Source organism: Oncorhynchus mykiss, chromosome 17 (genome assembly GCF_013265735.2).
Source record: "Oncorhynchus mykiss isolate Arlee chromosome 17, USDA_OmykA_1.1, whole genome shotgun sequence".
Classification (NCBI taxonomy): domain Eukaryota; kingdom Metazoa; phylum Chordata; class Actinopteri; order Salmoniformes; family Salmonidae; genus Oncorhynchus; species Oncorhynchus mykiss.
The window spans coordinates 13,193,996-13,215,647 of record NC_048581.1 but is presented as its reverse complement, the minus strand read 5'-3'; the positions used below and the strand labels follow the sequence as shown (position 1 = coordinate 13,215,647).

Genomic DNA, 21,652 nt, shown 5'->3' with positions numbered 1-21,652 from the left:
ATCTGCATCAACTCTTCCTGTGTGTTTGTCCAAAGGTCTGGGTTTAAATTGAGGAATGTGGACAATACTGAGACACACTCCCTCACTGACTGGGTGAACCACCGACTCTCTCGGTCTCTCTCCCTCTTTTCCCACCAACTTTCCCTTTCTTCCATTCCTCTTTATTCTCCTTCTCACTTAGATTTTTACTCCTCTCTTCATTGCTCCCTTACTCACTCCTTCCCTCCCATCTCTCCTCTCCTTCCCTCCCATCTCTCCTCTCCTCTCCTTCCCTCCCCTCTCTCCTTCCCTCCCCTCTCTCCTCTCCTACCCTACCTCTCTCCTCCCCTTCCCTCCCTCCCTCCCTCTCTCCTCCCCTTCCCTCCCTCTCTCCTCCCCTTCCCTCCCTCTCTCCTCCCCTTCCCTCCCTCTCTCCTCCCCTTCCCTCTCTCTCTCCTCCCCTCTCTCCTCTCCTTCCCTCCCTCCCTCTCTCCTCTCCTTCCCTCCCCTCCCTCTCTCCTCCCCTCTCTCCTTCCCTCCCTCCCTCTCTCCTTCCCTCCCTCCCTCCCTCTCTTTCCCTCCCCCTGTCCTGTCCTTCCTCCCCCTCTATTTCCCTCCCCCCTCTCTTCCCCTCTCTCCTCTCCTTCCTTCCCTCCCCCTCCTCTCCCCTCTCCCTCCCTCTCTCCTCTCCCTCCCTCCCTCTCTCCTCTCCTCCCCTTCCCTCCCTCCCTCTCTCCTCCCCTTCCCTCCCTCCCTCTCTCCTCCCCTTCCCTCCCTCCCTCTCTCCTCCCCTACCCTCCCTCCCTCCCTCTCTCCTCCCCTTCCCTCCCTCCCTCTCTCCTACCCTTCCCTCTCTCTCTCCTCCCCTCTCTCCTCTCCTTCCCTCCCCTCCCTCTCTCCTCTCCTTCCCTCCCCTCCCTCTCTCCTTCCCTCTCTCCTTCCCTCCTTCCCTCTCTCCTTCCCTCCCTCCCTCCCTCCCTCTCTTTCCCTCCCCCTGTCCTGTCCTTCCTCCCCCTCTATTTCCCTCCCCCCTCTCTTCTCCTTCCCTTCCTCTCCTCTGAATTCTCTATAATGTAGCAACATAATGAACAGGTGTTGAGAGGAATGACCTGTTTTTTAAAGGGTGAGCACTTTGATGGCTACCAGTTTACTAACAGGTGTGCAGCAGCAAGAATGTTCAATTATGAGAGGAATTTGGTTTGAGTTATTAGTGCGTCATTGTGTGTGTAAATAATATTTTCTAGACTTGGAGTATTCTTGCTCTGAATCGGTCCTTGGCAGCTGTCTGCTGTCATGTTACACACACACACACACACACACACACACACACACATATGCCAGATGAAGGTCCTGGGTGGTGATGTGTGAAGGTTATGGCCTTTCCCTCCTCTTTCTCATAAAAGTCAGATTATCCAAGACTCACTCCACCATCACTGCCCCATCAGTCCCCCTTTCATCTAAAGAGACACGTTTGGTAACTTTAACACCATGGTAACTTTAACACCATGGTAACTTTAACACCATGGTAACTTGAACACCATGGTAACTTTAACACCATGGTAACTTGAACACTCTCTTCCAGTGGAATAAATCACACGCTGCCTCACTGCCCTATCTATATGCCTTTCCCTTCCCTGAACCAACAAAAACAGAGACACACCCTGCTTTCTCTCTTACGTACGTACACACTCACTCACTCACTCACTCACTCACTCACCCCGCCTTCCCCTGTCCTGTCCCGACTATGCCCTGTACAGCAGATCTCTGCTCTAGGCCTGCTGCAGACTGGTAGAGACTCTTTGATTAACCACATTCTGTAGCAGGAAGCATCCCAAATGGCACCCTTTTCCCTACATAGTGTACTACTTTAGACCAGAGCCCAAATGGTACCCTATTCCCTACGTAGTGCACTACATTAGACCAGAGCCCACAGGGCACCCTATTCCCAATATAGTGCACTACTTAGACCCGAGCCCATAGGGCACCCTATTCCCTATATAGTGTACTACTTTATACTAGAGCCTATAGGGCTATATAGGAAATAGGGTGCCATTTGGGACTCACTCCTTTCTCTGTCCCACCGTTGGGCATGTGTTGTAGCACAAGATAGACCGATGTGGATGGGTGCGTGCTCTCTCTGCTGTCTCCTGAAGTCCACGATCGGCTGCTTCGTTTTGTTGACGTTGAGGGAGAGGTTTATTCCCTGGCACCACTAAATGTGGTGGTTTTGGCGCTTTCAGTTTTGTGTGGATGTTGCCATCTATCCAGGGTTTCTGGTTTGGATAAACTCTGATCCTCACAGTGGGAACAGCATCGTCTATGCACTTCCCTGATGAACTCAGTCACTGAGTTAGTGTCTACGTCGATGCTGTTCTCAGAGGCAACCCGGAACATATCGCTGTCCACATGACCAAAACAATCCTGAAGAATAGATTCTGATTGGTCAGACCAATGTTAAACAGTCCTTATCATGGGTACTTCCTGTTTTAAGTTTCTGCCTATAAGAGGGGAGGAACAGAATGTAGGCATGATCTGATTTGCCGAGGGCCTTGTAGCTGTCCCGGAAGGGGGAGTAGCAATGGTCAGAGTTCTCAACGAGCGAATAGCGCAGGAGATGTTGATTAAACTTCCGTCAATGAATGCAGCCTCAGGATATGAGGTTTCCAGTTTACACAAAGTCCAGTGTATTTTCTTGAAAGCCGTCAGTGTCTGCCTGAGGGGGAATATACACGGCCGTGACGATGACCCAATTCTCTCGGGAGGTAATGCGGCCCGGCATTTGATGGAGAGGTATTTCAAATCGGGAGAACAAAAGGACTTCCTGTATGTTACCTTAATCACACCATGAGTAGTTAATCGTGGAACAAACACCTCCCCCTTTCTTTTTGCCGGAGAGTTCTTTCTTTCTGTCCGTGGTGTACGGAGAACCCCGCTGGCTGTATGGACGGGGACAGTATACCCGGAGAGAGCCATGATTCTGTGAAACAGAGTAAGTTATAGTCCTTGATGTCTCGAATGAGATCCTCGCCCTGAGCTCGTCTACTTTATTGTCCAGGGACTGAACTCCAGTGGAGAAAATGTTCCAAGTTCCCTCGGCGTGCACATCACTGACAACCTGAAATGGTCCATCCACACAGGTAGTGTGATGAAGAAGGCGCAACCGCGAGGCTGAGGAAATTGGCCCCTAAGACCCCCCCAGATGCACCATTGAGAGCATTCTGTCCGGCTGTATCATCGCCTGGTACGACAAATGCACTGTCTGCAACCGCAAGGCTCTCCAGAGGGTGGTGTGGTCAACGCATCACCGGGGGCACACTGCCTGCCCTCCAGGAGGGTTTCCCAAACTGGGTCCCGGGGCCTCGACAGTTTCCCGTGTGTATGAAGGATGGTCCACCATCCAAAGGACATCCAGCCAACTTGACACAACTGTGGGAAGCATTGGAGTCAACATGGGCCAGCATCCCTGTGGAACGCTTTCAACACCTTGTAGTCCATGCTCTAACGAATTGAGGCTTTTCTGAGGGCCAAAGGAGGTGCAACTCAATATGAGGAAGGTGTTCCTAATGTTTTGGATGCTCAGTGTATTTTTATATTCCGGACTCTGACATTTCTCCTTCTGATATTTCTTAATTCCTTTCTTTTCATTTTTTGGATTAGTGTGTATAGTTTTGTATTGTTAGGAATTACTGCGCTGTTGGAGCTAGAAAAATAAGATTTTCGCTGCACCTGCATTAGCATCTTCAAAATATGTGTACGCAACCAATAAAATGTTATTTGATTTGACATAGAGACATAAAGAAGGCCCTTCCTCTGTCTCATCCCTCCTTTATTTGCCTCAGATCCCAGGCCTGGGGCTGTGGAGTGGTTTTATTCAGCAGAGAGAGATTTTTCTCTCATTCCACCAGCTATGTCAACAAGGAGGGGGGCACTCAGAACTCTGGGGATGTAATTTCATTGTCTGAGCATTCTAGAACAGTGTTGAAAATTCTAGAACAGTGTTGAAAATTCTAGAACAGTGTTGACGATTCTTGAACTGTGTCCAATTCTAGAACAGTGTAGAGAATTCCGTTGAGCAGAAAAGCTCTCAGCTTTAACACAACACTGCAGTAGTTAATGATTGAACGCCAGATCTCAGCCAGTTCAGCTGCATTCCACATATTGTTTTTGTAACATTGTCCAGAAATACTATATCAAGAAGAGAATGTTGAATCCTCACTTCCAGGCTGTACATAGTAACCTCTCACTACCACGACAATACAAACATACCCCCAGCCCTAAAAAGAAAGGAAGTTGGACAACCATTATGTGACACCCCTGCAATCTGTCCCCTCCAAGTCCCTTGGCAGGCTAGTAGGTGGTTTTGTATGTCTGTGTCCTTCGTGATCACAGGGTTGTTTTCGTGGTCGGGGATGTGGCAGTTTGAACCTGCTCATCCATACAATATGAATGTACAGCTGAACCACATCCCGTTTGTGGTCCAGACGTCGTCCTTTGGGACCATTATTGTACCAGGGTACCGATTCACTTGTAGTTCTACATGATCCTGTCTGATAACGCCCTGGGTACGTTTTCATTCATGGACCTGCACATACCGCCCCAATAAACAATGTACACACAACTGTCATACATACATTCTATTGGACCTGCTCTGTAAGGTGTGGTTGAATGAGGGGTTTGGTGGAAACTCACACACACACACACACTACCTTGGGATTAGTCCTTAAAACCTGTCTAGACCTGAGGCTGCCGTAGGAGTAGTGAAGACTGAGGCTGCCGTAGGAGTAGTGAAGACTGAGGCTGCCGTAGGAGTAGTGAAGACTGAGGCTGCCGTAGGAGTAGTGAAGACTGAGGCTGCCGTAGGAGTAGTGAAGACTGAGGCTGCCGTAGGAGTAGTGAAGACTGAGGCTGCCGTAGGAGTAGGGAAGACTGAGGCTGCCGTAGGAGTAGGGAAGACTGAGGCTGCCGTAGGAGTAGGGAAGACTGAGGCTGCCGTAGGAGTAGTGAAGACTGAGGCTGCCGTAGGAGTAGTGAAGACTGAGGCTGCCGTAGGAGTAGTGAAGACTGAGGCTGCCGTAGGAGTAGTGAAGACTGAGGCTGCCGTAGGAGTAGTGAAGACTGAGGCTGCCGTAGGAGTAGTGAAGACTGAGGCTGCCGTAGGAGTAGTGAAGACTGAGGCTGCCGTAGGAGTAGTGAAGACTGAGGCTGCCGTAGGAGTAGGGAAGACTGAGGCTGCCGTAGGAGTAGGGAAGACTGAGGCTGCCGTAGGAGTAGGGAAGACTGAGGCTGCCGTAGGAGTAGGGAAGACTGAGGCTGCCGTAGGAGTAGTGAAGACTGAGGCTGCCGTAGGAGTAGTGAAGACTGAGGCTGCCGTAGGAGTAGTGAAGACTGAGGCTGCCGTAGGAGTAGGGAAGACTGAGGCTGCCGTAGGAGTAGGGAAGACTGAGGCTGCCGTAGGAGTAGGGAAGACTGAGGCTGCCGTAGGAGTAGGGAAGACTGAGGCTGCCGTAGGAGTAGTGAAGACTGAGGCTGCGTCCCAGGTCAGAAGTAGTGCACTATATAGGGAATAAGGCTCTGGTCTAAAGTAGTGCACTATATAGGGAGTAGGGTGCCATTTGGGATGCAAACTGAGGCCCTCAGTCTTTTCTGACGTGTTGTTTTTTTTTCCCTCTGCAGTCTTCATTGTTCTCTCACGGTTCCCCTCTTCCCTCTCTCCTTTTCTCTGGCTCACCCTCCTTACTCTCTCTGTAGTGTGTGTGTGTTCCCGTATCTCGCCTCGGGGTGAGTAGTGACTGGAGCATTAGCTATGCTGACAGCATAGCAGACAATAGCTGCAGAGGTGAATGGGGGTATCTGGAATTGTATCCCCCTTCCTACACACATATAGACTATACACAGGGGTGACGTAGCCCTCAGATATTGAGATCAGATTACTTTACAAACACCTGGGGGGAGGAGAGAGGGTCTGTGTCCATTAGTCTGTTAACAGAGGAGGCTAAGTTTCTAGTCAATGGAGAATGTTTATTTGAAGAGGGAGGGTGCAGGGGAGAAAAATCGAGAGGGAGAGAGAAAGTAGGATGGAGATGGTGGGGGAGGGGAGAGAGAGAGAGAAAGTAGGATGGAGATGGTGGGGGAGGGGAGAGAGAAGGTGGGGGAGATGGTGGGGGAGGGGGGAGAGAAAGTAGGATGGAGGTGGTGGGGGACAGATCTCATCAGGACAGATCTCATCAGGACACATCTCATCAGGACAGATGTCATCAGGACAGATCTCATCACTGTGTAAAGGAGCCTTTTTTGGCCTGCACACTGTGACACTTTTGAAGGGGGGAGGTTTTGACCAACACAGACAGTGAGGGTACAGGGGGAGGTTTTGACCAACACAGACAGTGAGGGTACAGGGGGGAGGTCTTGACCAACACAGACAGTGAGGGTACAGGGGGGAGGTTTTGACCAACACAGACAGTGAGGGTACAGAGGGAAGGTTTTGACCAACACAGACAGTGAGGGTACAGGGGGGAGGTCTTGACCAACACAGACAGTGAGGGTACAGGGGGGAGGTTTTGACCAACACAGACAGTGAGGGTACAGAGGGAAGGTTTTGACCAACACAGACAGTGAGGGTACAGGGGGGAGGTCTTGACCAACACAGACAGTGAGGGTACAGGGGGGAGGTCTTGACCAACACAGACAGTGAGGGTACAGAGGGAAGGTTTTGACCAACACAGACAGTGAGGGTACAGAGGGAAGGTTTTGACCAACACAGACAGTGAGGGTACAGGGGGGAGGTCTTGACCAACACAGACAGTGAGGGTACAGGGGGGAGGTTTTGACCAACACAGACAGTGAGGGTACAGGGGGAGGTCTTGACCAACACAGACAGTGAGGGTACAGGGGGGAGGTTTTGACCAACACAGACAGTGAGGGTACAGGGGGAGGTCTTGACCAACACAGACAGTGAGGGTACAGGGGGGAGGTCTTGACCAACACAGACAGTGAGGGTACAGGGGGGAGGTCTTGACCAACACAGACAGTGAGGGTACAGGGGGGAGGTCTTGACCAACACAGACAGTGAGGGTACAGAGGGAAGGTTTTGACCAACACAGACAGTGAGGGTACAGGGGGGAGGGTTTTGACCAACACAGACAGTGAGGGTACAGGGGGGAGGTTTTTGACCAACACAGACAGTGAGGGTACAGGGGGGAGGTTTTGACCAACACAGACAGTGAGGGTACAGGGGGGAGGTTTTGACCAACACAGACAGTGAGGGTACAGGGGGAGGTCTAGACCAACACAGACAGTGAGGGTACAGGGGGGAGGTTTTGACCAACACAGACAGTGAGGGTACAGGGGGGAGGTTTTGACCAACACAGACAGTGAGGGTACAGGGGGGAGGTTTTGACCAACACAGACAGTGAGGGTACAGGGGGGAGGTCTAGACCAACACAGACAGTGAGGGTACAGGGGGAGGTCTAGACCAACACAGACAGTGAGGGTACAGGGGGGAGGTTTTGACCAACACAGACAGTGAGGGTACAGGGGGGAGGTCTAGACCAACACAGACAGTGAGGGTACAGGGGGGAGGTTTTGACCAACACAGACAGTGAGGGTACAGGGGGAGGTCTAGACCAACACAGACAGTGAGGGTACAGGGGGGAGGTCTTGACAAACACAGACAGTGAGTAATGTGTAGGTACAGATGCCCTTTCTTTGAGGTGAGAATTTAGAACTTGGTGCCCGTGGGACAGCAGCAGACCGGGGTTAGAGGTCACCAAGCCGAGCCACATGCTGCTTGTTAGGACCAGGGAAAGGTACGCAGGAGATTTAAAGTCTGATTTGGAGCCTCTTCTCATACTTTAGAAAAGCATATTTTCCCCTCCCTTATTTTCTTTCCTTACATCCTGGAGGAGGCGAAGAAGAGAGTGAGATGGGAGAGAGAGAAGGAATGAGAGTCTCTCTCTCTCTGAGCTGCTTATTTTTCTGACACAAATCAATATACAGGTGTCAGCAAAGATTAATATTGGAGAATGTGTTAATAAAGAATCATTACTCCCTGACAGCTGACTGTCCTCAGCCCGGCCCGGCTTAACACATTACTGATACTGAAGTTGTGTGTCACCACTCTCATAGTTAGTTACAGTATCTCTTATCACACTGTAGGTACGCCCCACTGAGAAAGTCAAACACCTCCAATAAACTTCAGAAAAAATAGACAGACAGACAGACAGACACAGACAGACACAGACAGACACAGACAGACACAGACAGACACAGACAGACACAGACAGACACAGACAGACACAGACAGACACAGACAGACACAGACAGACACAGACAGACAGACACACAGACAGGAGACTGATAACATCAGGATGGAATGTAATGCTTATCTCTTTCTGGCAGGGGGGAAAGAGAGGGGGGAAAGAGAGGGGGGAAAGAGAGGGGGGAAAGAGAGGGGGGAAAGAGAGGGGGGGAAAGAGAGGGAGGGAGGGGGGTTAGAGACTATCATAGATCCCCTAATCCCATTGAGTCACTCGGATTCAAACAGTTCTGAGTTCTGAGTTAAGTTTTGAGTTCAGTTGATATTGGGTTTTGTGTTTAGTTACAGTCAGGGTTGGGGTCAATTCCATTTCAATTCCAGTTCATTCAGAAAGTAAACCAAATTCCAAATGTTCCTCATTAAAAAGCATTGAGGACAATTGGAATTAGAATGTCAGTGTACTTCCTGAATTGACTGGAATTTTAAATGGAATTGAACCCAACCTTGGATCCAGTTGAGTTTTTGGTTTTGTGTTGGTCATCTTCAGACATCAGTCTTCACACAGGTCTGATATCTCCTCTTAACAGGTCTGATATCTCCTCTTAACAGGTCTGATATCACCTCTTAACAGGTCTGATATCTCCTCTTAACAGGTCTGATATCACCTCTTAACAGGTCTGATATCTCCTCTTAACAGGTCTGATATCCCCTCTTAACAGGTCTGATATCTCCTCTTAACAGGTCTGATATCTCCTCTTAACAGGTCTGATATCTCCTCTTAACAGGTCTGATATCTCCTCTTAACAGGTCTGATATCTCCTCTTAACAGGTCTGATATCACCTCTTAACAGGTCTGATATCTCCTCTTAACAGGTCTGATATCCCCTCTTAACAGGTCTGATATCTCCTCTTAACAGGTCTGATATCTCCTCTTAACAGGTCTGATATCACCTCTTAACAGGTCTGATATCTCCTCTTAACAGGTCTGATATCTCCTCTTAACAGGTCTGATATCTCCTCTTAACAGGTCTGATATCTCCTTTTAACAGGTCTGATATCTCCTTTTAACAGGTCTGATATCTCCTCTTAACAGGTCTGATATCTCCTCTTAACAGGTCTGATATCTCCTCTTAACAGGTCTGATATCTCCTCTTAACAGGTCTGATATCACCTCTTAACAGGTCTGATATCTCCTCTTAACAGGTCTGATATCACCTCTTAACAGGTCTGATATCTCCTCTTAACAGGTCTGATATCCCCTCTTAACAGGTCTGATATCTCCTCTTAACAGGTCTGATATCTCCTCTTAACAGGTCTGATATCTCCTCTTAACAGGTCTGATATCTCCTCTTAACAGGTCTGATATCTCCTCTTAACAGGTCTGATATCACCTCTTAACAGGTCTGATATCACCTCTTAACAGGTCTGATATCTCCTCTTAACAGGTCTGATATCCCCTCTTAACAGGTCTGATATCTCCTCTTAACAGGTCTGATATCTCCTCTTAACAGGTCTGATATCTCCTCTTAACAGGTCTGATATCTCCTCTTAACAGGTCTGATATCTCCTCTTAACAGGTCTGATATCTCCTCTTAACAGGTCTGATATCTCCTCTTAACAGGTCTGATATCTCCTCTTAACAGGTCTGATATCACCTCTTAACAGGTCTGATATCTCCTCTTAACAGGTCTGATATCTCCTCTTAACAGTTCTGATATCTCCTCTTAACAGGTCTGATATCTCCTCTTAACAGGTCTGATATCTCCTCTTAACAGGTCTGATATCTCCTCTTAACAGGTCTGATATCTCCTCTTAACAGGTCTGATATCTCCTCTTAACAGGTCTGATATCTCCTCTTAACAGGTCTGATATCTCCTCTTAACAGGTCTGATATCTCCTCTTAACAGGTCTGATATCTCCTCTTAACAGGTCTGATATCTCCTCTTAACAGGTCTGATATCACCTCTTAACAGGTCTGATATCTCCTCTTAACAGGTCTGATATCTCCTCTTAACAGGTCTGATATCTCCTCTTAACAGGTCTGATATCTCCTCTTTAGTCTGATTTGAATGAACACCCATTTTATTTAAAGAGGTTCTATAAAGGCTGTCTGTATGGTGTTGTCACTGTTGCCATGTAATTCATGTCTGATTTTTTTGGTTATAGAGGCTACAGTTGTGTCTGAAATGGCACCGTTACCCATAGTGCACTAATTTGACTAAAGTAGTTTCATACACAGGGTTTTCTGATGCGTTCTATTTGTACTTTTCCTGTGTGGTGTGAACACCGTTGCCGTGGTAACTGTTTTTACATTTTTACCTCTGACCCCTGCCCTGTTGACCCCGTACAGCCGGCGGTGCTGGACAATCTTCTGACCTCTATGAAGTTTGTCCTCCACGGGATGGGCATTCTCCGGATCAACCTGACTAACAGCAAGAACAAGGTTAGAGAGGGAGATGGAGTGTCTGTCTGTCTGTCTGTCTGTCTGTCTGTCTTGTCTATTGCTCTGTCTGTCTGTTTCTCTTTCTTGCTCTCGTAGTCTCCACCTCATAGAAACACTACTTCACTTGATGGCTTTAGTGTGATTTGTCCAGACAGACACTAGAGGGCAGCATGCCTACAGCAGACAGTAGTGTCTGTCACACACACACACACACACACACACACACACACACACACACACACACACACACACACACACATACACACACACACAGAAGGCTGGCGGGTCCCAGTGGTCTGATTGGCTGCTGCTGCTCTCCATGTTTACTCAGCCCTGACCCATTAGTCTGCTGGCAGCTCAGGACATTCCCTACACACACACACACACACACACACACAGACACACGCACACACAGAGAGATACGGAGACAGATACACATGCACAAACACACTCTCTCTAGTTTTATTTTGTGTTAGAATGTCATAGTTCAAATGGGCATCAATAATAGCCAGTTAAGTGAATGAGTTGTAGTGTAATTGCTCTGTAATGACATGGTACAGAGGTATGATCGGGAGACGGTGCATGAGAGACTGGGTGGGAGGTGTTATTGTCAGGTTCCATTCAATTTGAATACCTTTATTGCCAAAGGTAACAGAGCTCAAAGCATCCCCACCCACACTGAGTCTGACGGCTCATAACTAGAGCTGTGAAACGGTGAGGAATTCTGTTTCCATCTACTGATAACCTTTTCCTTGTTATTCGTGCTGTGTGAGAGAGTTTGGGGTCGGCAGCGTGTGTGGCTTCATGTCCAGTCAGTACTGTGTCTTGTAAACTGTATGGACATGATACCCTCTTTGTTCTCGCCCCCCAGGTGCACGCCCACTCTGTGTTGTCCTGCGGGAGGTGTTTTGATGAGGATCAGGTGCTGTTTCCTTTCATTGGCCACGCCCTTTCCTGTCTGTGGGCTGACCAGGGGGTCCGAGAGGCCGCAGCCAGGGGTTACGAGTTTGAACTCAACGACTCTGCCCTGTAGTGAGTAAACTAATAACACTGACCTGTTACAACTCACTGCAGGGTGAATACTGACCTGTTACAACACACTGCAGGGTGAATACTGACCTGACACACGTCTTACCTGTTACAACACACTGCAGGGTGAATACTGACCTGTTACAACACACTGCAGGGTGAATACTGACCTGACACACGTCTTACCTGAACACACCTGCACTGTACACCTGTACAACTCACCTATATTTTCACTCTTTCTCTATTTCTGTGTCTCTCTGTCTCTGTCTGTGTGTCTCTCTGTCTCTCTCACACACTGGTTGGATCAGCGTATGTTATAGAGAGATCCAGGGGTCTAATTATCTGAGTGTGGAGGCCTGCTGTCCTGCGATTAGCCTTGTGGTGTGTCACTGACAATCCACACACACACACTGTCACAAAGAATCAACCATGATCACCCTTAGAGCCAGACAAAGGAGAGAATACCTATTACGAGAGAGAAGAGGTGGTCATTATGGACAAATCTATGTGACGGAGGTGAGTCTGAAGTAGAGAGGGAGAAAGAGGGAAAACGAACAGAGAGAAGGCTGAACCAACCAGCCCAGCAGGAGGCTGTCATCTCTCCTCCTCTCCCCCAGCATGAGGCCTCTGCTATGGCTTTATCTACAGCGACAGGTCCCCTGGAGACCCACTGAGCACCAGCCGGACACCACAGCCTGGGAAATACACCTCGGACAAAGTCACGCAGATACACACACACACACGCAGACACACACACACACACACACACACGCAGACACACACACACAGAAACACACACAGAAACACACACACAAATGCTTGCAGACACAAACACACAGAATGGAAGCTTTGCCGCATCAAAGTGATGGTGACATTCTATCCCAGTCATCCCCTATCAGCTACTTGGGCTGTAACACACACACACACACACACACTTACACACACACACACACACTTACACACACACACACACACTTACACACACACACACACACACACACACAGAAACCGAAACATAACACACACACACACACACCCCAGTATAATACATTTGTTAGATAATCCATAGCCTCAGAGAACCAGTATTATGTAAAACTATAACTCTATCTAAAAGCCATTAATCCAGTAGTATGAATATTCAGTATGGAGATTAGTATCGTAGCATCTCCTGGGGGTTAGTTTATCACTTCTACACCTGACAGCAGCTTCATTTATAAATCAGGAGGTGACGGAACAGAAAGTGAGCGTGAGAGGGGGGTGAGCTGGGGAGTTCTCAGGTACCAGAACGCATGAGGAGAAGATGCCCTTTTATAATAAATCCTTGCATGCATATCATCACATTTGCGTCGTGGCACAGAGCAGTAGAGTAGAGACACTTACACAGGTAGAGACACTTACACAGGTAGAGTAGAGACACTTACACAGGTAGAGTAGAGACACTTACACAGGTAGAGTAGAGACACTTACACAGGTAGAGTAGAGACACTTACACAGGTAGAGTAGAGACACTTACACAGGTAGAGTAGAGGCTCTTACAAAGGTAGAGTAGAGGCTCTTACACAGGTAGAGTAGAGGCTCTTACACAGGTAGAGTAGAGGCTCTTACACAGGTAGAGTAGAGGCACTTACACAGGTAGAGTAGAGGCACTTACACAGGTAGAGTAGAGACACTTACACAGGTAGAGTAGAGACACTTACACAGGTAGAGTAGAGACACTTACACAGGTAGAGTAGAGACACTTACACAGGTAGAGTAGAGACACTTACACAGGTTGCCCACACTGGGAACAGGTAGAGTAGAGGCTCTTACACAGGTTGCCCACACTGGGAACAGGTAGAGTAGAGGCTCTTACACAGGTTGCCCACACTGGGAACATGTTGAGTAGAGACACTAACACAGGTTGCCCACACTGGGAACATGTTGAGTAGAGACACTAACACAGGTTGCCCACACTGGGAACATGTTGATTAGAGACACTTACACAGGTTGCCCACACTGGGAACATGTTGAGTAGAGACACTAACACAGGTTGCCCACACTGGGAACATGTTGAGTAGAGGCTCTTACACAGGTTGCCCACACTGGGAACATGTTGAGTAGAGGCACTTACACAGGTTGCCCACACTGGGAACATGTTGAGTAGAGACACTTACACAGGTTGCCCACACTGGGAACATGTTGAGTAGAGGCTCTTACACATGTTGCCCACACTGGGAACATGTTGAGTAGAGGCTCTTACACAGGTTGCCCACACTGGGAACATGTTGATTAGAGACACTTACACAGGTTGCCCACACTGGGAACATGTTGATTAGAGACACTTACACAGGTTGCCCACACTGGGAACATATAGAGTAGAGGCACTTACACAGGTTGCCCACACTGGGAACATGTTGAGTAGAGGCTCTTACACAGGTTGCCCACACTGGGAACATGTTGAGTAGAGGCTCTTACACAGGTTGCCCACACTGGGAACATGTTGAGTAGAGACACTTACACAGGTTGCCCACACTGGGAACATGTTGAGTAGAGACACTTACACAGGTTGCCCACACTGGGAACATGTTGAGTAGAGACACTTACACAGGTTGCCCACACTGGGAACATGTTGAGTAGAGACACTTACACAGGTTGCCCACACTGGGAACATGTTGAGTAGAGACACTTACACAGGTTGCCCACACTGGGAACATGTTGATTAGAGACACTTACACAGGTTGCCCACACTGGGAACATGTTGAGTAGAGGCTCTTACACAGGTTGCCCACACTGGGAACATGTTGAGTAGAGGCTCTTACACAGGTTGCCCACACTGGGAACATGTTGAGTAGAGGCACTTACACAGGTTGCCCACACTGGGAACATGTTGAGTAGAGGCTCTTACACAGGTTGCCCACACTGGGAACATGTTGAGTAGAGGCTCTTACACAGGTTGCCCACACTGGGAACATGTTGATTAGAGACACTTACACAGGTTGCCCACACTGGGAACATGTTGAGTAGAGGCTCTTACACAGGTGGCCCACACTGGGAACATGTTGATTAGAGACACTTACACAGGTAGAGTAGAGGCACTTACACAGGTAGAGTAGAGGCACTTACACAGGTAGAGTAGAGACACTTACACAGGTAGAGTAGAGGCACTTACACAGGTAGATTAGAGGCACTTACACAGGTAGAGTAGAGACACTTACACAGGTAGAGTAGAGACACTTACACAGGTAGAGTAGAGGCACTTACACAGGTAGATTAGAGGCACTTACACAGGTAGAGTAGAGACACTTACACAGGTAGAGTAGAGACACTTACACAGGTAGAGTAGAGACACTTACACAGGTTGCCCACACTGGGAACATGTTGAGTAGAGACACTTACACAGGTTGCCCACACTGGGAACATGTTTAGTAGTCGAGGGTCCGGGAAAAGCCTTTTATCAACACATTTCATGCAGTTATACGTAATTTTACATGCCTGTAGACTTTGGTAGAATCTTTTTATTATAATTTTTTTAACACCACACAAATAATTGAAATGACAGGCTACTTTGACACTGACAAACTGAGAATCAAAAATCAATACATATTGACCTTGTCTTGAACCCATCAATAGTCCAGGTCTAGGTGTGTGGAGACACAATATGAGGAGGAAATTATTGTCCTAAAAATGCTTTCCAGTTTCACTGACTCACCTAATGATGAGCAGATCACTCACCTAATGATGCTCAGATCACTCACCTAATGATGAGCAGATCACTCACCTAATGATGAGCAGATCACTCACCTAATGATGCTCAGATCACTCACCTAATGATGAGCAGATCACTCACCTAATGATGAGCAGATCACTCACCTAATGATGAGCAGATCACTCAGCTAATGATGAGCAGATCACTCACTGGTGATGGCTGATGCGCTGGTGCCAAAAGTCTCTGTCTCGTCTCTGTCTCTCTGTCTCTCTGGTCTCTGTCTCGTCTCTGTCTCGTCTCTGTCTCTGTCTCGTCTCTGTGTCTCTGTCTCTGTCTCTCTGTCTCTGTCTCTCTGTCTCGTCTCTGTCTCGTCTCTGTCTCTCTGTCTCTCTGTGTCTGTCTCTCTGTCTCGTCTCTGTCTCTCTCTTGTAAAACAGTATTGTGAAGTTGATCAAATGTTTTGGTGGCCTACAGCACAGAGTCTTCTATTTTCAGGAGGAGACAGTTGCCTCCTACCTGTGTTTTCCTGCAGTTGTATGTGAAATATTACCTGCATGATGTTTTTTCACTGACAGATGTGTGGCTCATTCCAGACTGTAGGCTATTCCTTGTTATTGGGCTACAATCCACAGCTAAGCAATAAAAATAAAAAAACAAGATGCTATTGATCCTCTGTGGCTAAATGATGGGCCTTGGTGTAGTAGGACATACTGAATGGTTTCATTTATTTCTGAACAGACAGCAGTAATTATATAGCTTTGGCAGATGTATTTACATTTATCAAGGGAGCTGCAGCCCCTCCAGAACCTTGTGATTCTATAAGGGTGCTGCAGCCCCTCCAGAACCTTGTGATTCTATAAGGGTGCTGCAGCCCCTCCAGAACCTTGTGATTCTATAAGGGAGCTGCAGCCCCTCCAGAACCTTGTGATTCTATAAGGGAGCTGCAGCCCCTCCAGAACCTTGTGATTCTATAAGGGTGCTGCAGCCCCTCCAGAACCTTGTGATTCTATAAGGGTGCTGCAGCCCCTCCAGAACCTTGTGATTCTATAAGGGAGCTGCAGCCCCTCCAGAACCTTGTGATTCTATAAGGGTGCTGCAGCCCCTCCAGAACCTTGTGATTCTATAAGGGAGCTGCAGCCCCTCCAGAACCTTGTGATTCTATAAGGGAGCTGCAGCCCCTCCAGAACCTTGTGATTCTATAAGGGTGCTGCAGCCCCTCCAGAACCTTGTGATTCTATAAGGGTGCTGCAGCCCCTCCAGAACCTTGTGATTCTATAAGGGAGCTGCAGCCCCTCCAGAACCTTGTGATTCTATAAGGGAGCTGCAGCCCCTCCAGAACCTTGTGATTCTATAAGGGTGCTGCAGCCCCTCCAGAACCTTGTGATTCTATAAGGGAGCTGCAGCCCCTCCAGAACCTTGTGATTCTATAGGGGTGCTGCAGCCCCTCCAGAACCTTGTGATTCTATAAGGGTGCTGCAGCCCCTCCAGAACCTTGTGATTCTATAAGGGTGCTGCAGCCCCTCCAGAACCTTGTGATTCTATAAGGGTGCTGCAGCCCCTCCAGAACCTTGTGATTCTATAAGGGTGTTGCAGCCCCTCCAGAACCTTGTGATTCTATAAGGGTGCTGCAGCCCCTCCAGAACCTTGTGATTCGATAAGGGTGCTGCAGCCCCTCCAGAACCTTGTGATTCTATAAGGGTGCTGCAGCCCCTCCAGAACCTTGTGATTCTATAAGGGTGCTGCAGCCCCTCCAGAACCTTGTGATTCTATAAGGGAGCTGCAGCCCCTCCAGAACCTTGTGATTCTATAAGGGTGCTGCAGCCCCTCCAGAACCTTGTGATTCTATAAGGGTGCTGCAGCCCCTCCAGAACCTTGTGATTCTATAAGGGTGTTGCAGCCCCTCCAGAACCTTGTGATTCTATAAGGGTGCTGCAGCCCCTCCAGAACCTTGTGATTTGATAAGGGTGCTGCAGCCCCTCCAGAACCTTGTGATTCTATAAGGGTGCTGCAGCCCCTCCAGAACCTTGTGATTCTATAAGGGAGCTGCAGCCCCTCCAGAACCTTGTGATTCGATAAGGGTGCTGCAGCCCCTCCAGAACCTTGTGATTCTATAAGGGTGCTGCAGCCCCTCCAGAACCTTGTGATTCTATAAGGGTGCTGCAGCCCCTCCAGAACCTTGTGATTCTATAAGGGAGCTGCAGCCCCTCCAGAACCTTGTGATTCTATAAGGGTGCTGCAGCCCCTCCAGAACCTTGTGATTCTATAAGGGTGCTGCAGCCCCTCCAGAACCTTGTGATTCTATAAGGGTGCTGCAGCCCCTCCAGAACCTTGTGATTCTATAAGGGTGCTGCAGCCCCTCCAGAACCTTGTGATTCTGTAAGGGTGTTGCAGCCCCTCCAGAACCTTGTGATTCTATAAGGGTGCTGCAGCCCCTCCAGAACCTTGTGATTTGATAAGGGTGCTGCAGCCCCTCCAGAACCTTGTGATTCTATAAGGGTGCTGCAGCCCCTCCAGAACCTTGTGATTCTATAAGGGAGCTGCAGCCCCTCCAGAACCTTGTGATTCTATAAGGGTGCTGCAGCCCCTCCAGAACCTTGTGATTCTATAAGGGTGCTGCAGCCCCTCCAGAACCTTGTGATTCTATAAGGGTGCTGCAGCCCCTCCAGAACCCTGTGATTCTATAAGGGTGCTGCAGCCCCTCCAGAACCTTGTGATTCTATAAGGGAGCTGCAGCCCCTCCAGAACCTTGTGATTCTATAAGGGAGCTGCAGCCCCTCCAGAACCTTGTGATTCTATAAGGGAGCTGCAGCCCCTCCAGAACCTTGTGATTCTATAAGGGAGCTGCAGCCCCTCCAGAACCTTGTGATTCTATAAGGGTGCTGCAGCCCCTCCAGAACCTTGTGATTATATAAGGGTGTTGCAGCCCCTCCAGAACCTTGTGATTCTATAAGGGTGCTGCAGCCCCTCCAGAACCTTGTGATTCTATAAGGGTGCTGCAGCCCCTCCAGAACCTTGTGATTTGATAAGGGTGCTGCAGCCCCTCCAGAACCTTGTGATTCTATAAGGGTGCTGCAGCCCCTCCAGAACCTTGTGATTCTATAAGGGAGCTGCAGCCCCTCCAGAACCTTGTGATTCTATAAGGGTGCTGCAGCCCCTCCAGAACCTTGTGATTCTATAAGGGTGCTGCAGCCCCTCCAGAACCTTGTGATTCTATAAGGGTGCTGCAGCCCCTCCAGAACCCTGTGATTCTATAAGGGTGCTGCAGCCCCTCCAGAACCTTGTGATTCTATAAGGGAGCTGCAGCCCCTCCAGAACCTTGTGATTCTATAAGGGAGCTGCAGCCCCTCCAGAACCTTGTGATTCTATAAGGGAGCTGCAGCCCCTCCAGAACCTTGTGATTCTATAAGGGTGCTGCAGCCCCTCCAGAACCTTGTGATTATATAAGGGTGCTGCAGCCCCTCCAGAACCTTGTGATTATATAAGGGTGTTGCAGCCCCTCCAGAACCTTGTGATTCTATAAGGGTGCTGCAGCCCCTCCAGAACCTTGTGATTCTATAAGGGAGCTGCAGCCCCTCCAGAACCTTGTGATTCTATAAGGGAGCTGCAGCCCCTCCAGAACCTTGTGATTCTATAAGGAAATAAGTGATGAAATGCAACGCAGGAGAGATGAGTTGCAGGCTCCTGTCTATCAGAGCAGAGAGAGAACATACTCGCTTCTCACACAGCCACGCGTTGGTCTCAAACATGGGTTACAATGTTGCACAGACCATAAACCCAGCCCGAATCTACTCTTAGAAATATTAGGCCCGGGATGAAAATCTACTTTTTCACATTACGTTTTTTTTTGTGGGGGCAGGAGAATTAATCGAAGAGGCAACTCGAATGAACTTTGATTGCTTTTTATTATAATTTTGAAACAATAATTTTTCATGCCTCGAGAGGTAAACGGAATAAAACAGTCCAAAACGGAGAGGTGCCGGATCCTGACCGGCATACTGTATGTCTCTGTCTGTCTCTCTCTCTAGCTCTCTTTCTCTAGCTCTCTCTCTCTAGCTCTCTTTCTCTAGCTCTCTTTCTCTAGCTCTCTTTCTCTAGCTCTCTTTCTCTAGCTCTCTTTCTCTAGCTCTCTTTCTCTAGCTCTCTTTCTCTAGCTCTCTTTCTCTAGCTCTCTTTCTCTAGCTCTCTTTCTCTAGCTCTCTCTCTAGCTCTCTCTCTAGCTCTCTTTCTCTAGCTCTCTTTCTCTAGCTCTCTTTCTCTAGCTCTCTTTCTCTAGCTCTCTTTCTCTAGCTCTCTTTCTCTAGCTCTCTCTCTCTAGCTCTCTCTCTCTAGCTCTCTTTCTCTAGCTCTCTTTCTCTAGCTCTCTTTCTCTAGCTCTCTTTCTCTAGCTCTCTCTCTATCTCTCTCTCTCTAGCTCTCTTTCTCTAGCTCTCTCTCTAGCTCTCTAGCTCTCTTTCTCTAGCTCTCTTTCTCCAGCTCTCTTTCTCTAGCTCTCTTTCTCTAGCTCTCTCTCTCTAGCTCTCTTTCTCTAGCTCTTTCTCTAGCTCTCTCTCTCTAGCTCTCTCTCTCTAGCTCTCTCTCTCTAGCTCTCTCTCTCTAGCTCTCTCTCTCTAGCTCTCTCTCTCTAGCTCTCTTTCTCTAGCTCTCTCTCTCTAGCTCTCTTTCTCTAGCTCTTTCTCTAGCTCTCTCTCTCTAGCTCTCTCTCTCTAGCTCTCTCTCTCTAGCTCTCTCTCTCTAGCTCTCTTTCTCTAGCTCTCTCTCTCTAGCTCTCTCTCTCTAGCTCTCTCTCTCTAGCTCTCTTTCTCTAGCTCTCTCTCTCTAGCTCTCTCTCTCGCTAGCTTTTGAAATTGTTACCTTTAAAGATATACAATGTTTAGATCAAATAATCTAATCTTTGTCTTTCTCATCTTCCTCCGGTAGTTTCTTTGAGAACATGGGTCGTATCATCTCTCCGGACTACGTTCCCACGGAGACGGATGTCCTGAGGGTCAGACTGAGGACCACCGGGGTCATAGAGACGCAGTTCAAAGTCAAACACCTGCTCTTCAGGTAAATAATACTATTGTGTGTCTTCTCTTGTTGTTGTAGAAAATAAAACTTTCCCAAAATACGAAGGCCTACTATCAGGGCTCTAAATTTTAAAGAAATTAATTGGTAGCACTGGTGCTCCCAATTTAAAAAATGTTAGGAGCACCAGATTAAATGTTAGGAGCACCAGATTAAATGTTAGGAGCACCAGATTAAATGTTAGGAGCACCAGATTAAATGTTAGGAGCACCAGATTAAATGATAGGAGCACCAGATTAAATGTTAGGAGCACCAGATTAAATGTTAGGAGCACCAGATTAAATGTTAGGAGCACCAGATTAAATGTTAGGAGCACCAGATTAAATGTTAGGCGCACCAGAAAATGTTTTTCCAATTGATTGAGTGTATATTGGGCCTGTATGAATTCTAGCTACTTCTGAAGCACGTGTTGTGCCCTAGAAACTAACGCGTAACACTTCTAAGACATGCGTTTATTATAAAAGCTCCAATGTTGATATGAATACCTGTCATTGAAATTACAGATCATTCGTGTAATATTGGGTTTTTTACATGGTGTAAAAGCACCATTGCCCTATTGAGATATATTACATTGAAAATGGTGCACTGTCTCTTTAAAAACGTTGTGCGTTGACTACATGCAAGAGATCTGTCATTAATTCATGAATTAATTGCTATGGTTATTGATCTCCTGAAGAAGCTATCCCTTTTCCTTTCGTTCCAACTGTTTGGATATCAGTGGAGGCTGGTGGGGGGAGCTATAGGAGGATGGGCTCGTTGTAATGACTGGAACAGAGTCAAACATGTGGTTTCCAGATGCTTGATGTGTTTGATACCTTTCCATCCATTCCATCCCAGCCATTACAACGAGCCCATTCTCCTGTAGCTCCTCCCACCAGCGTCCACTGTTCGATAATACTGGTCAAGTTACCAGGTTGTCAGCTAGCTAGCCAATGAGGTGACACGACCGAACAAAGAGTGAACAAGTGGTTAACGATGCACAAGTAGTTTTAGAACAGCCCACGACGCAATGCTCCCAAAATAAAACTCGTGGTCACACGGCAAAATATTTTAGTCGCGTTGGTCTTTAAAGCCCCGCTGACGATAGTTTTCAGGTTAACTTTAAGTACGAAGTTTTACCTTAAAAGTGATCAAAAATACCTGTGACAGGTGCTGGTATCTTTTCATCTTTGGGACCATGTCATGTTATCTCACACAG

The 21,652-nt window shown here is 48.0% G+C and overlaps 1 protein-coding gene across 3 annotated transcripts in view; it reads left to right on the top strand.

Moving 5' to 3' along the window:
* The window catches only part of LOC110485485 (guanine nucleotide-binding protein G(o) subunit alpha), a 39,345-nt gene that overhangs the window by 5,249 nt on the left and 12,444 nt on the right, over positions 1-21,652 (top strand). For all 3 annotated transcript variants that reach the window (XR_005036663.1, XM_036948112.1, XM_036948111.1), the window contains 3 exons: positions 10,584-10,676; positions 11,548-11,708; positions 20,308-20,436. Coding sequence is in view for 2 of the 3 variants with exons in the window: in XM_036948112.1 (XP_036804007.1) it covers positions 10,584-10,676; positions 11,548-11,708; positions 20,308-20,436 (383 nt within the window). In the remaining variant the exon portion in view is untranslated. The remainder of the gene's footprint in view (positions 1-10,583; positions 10,677-11,547; positions 11,709-20,307; positions 20,437-21,652) is intronic.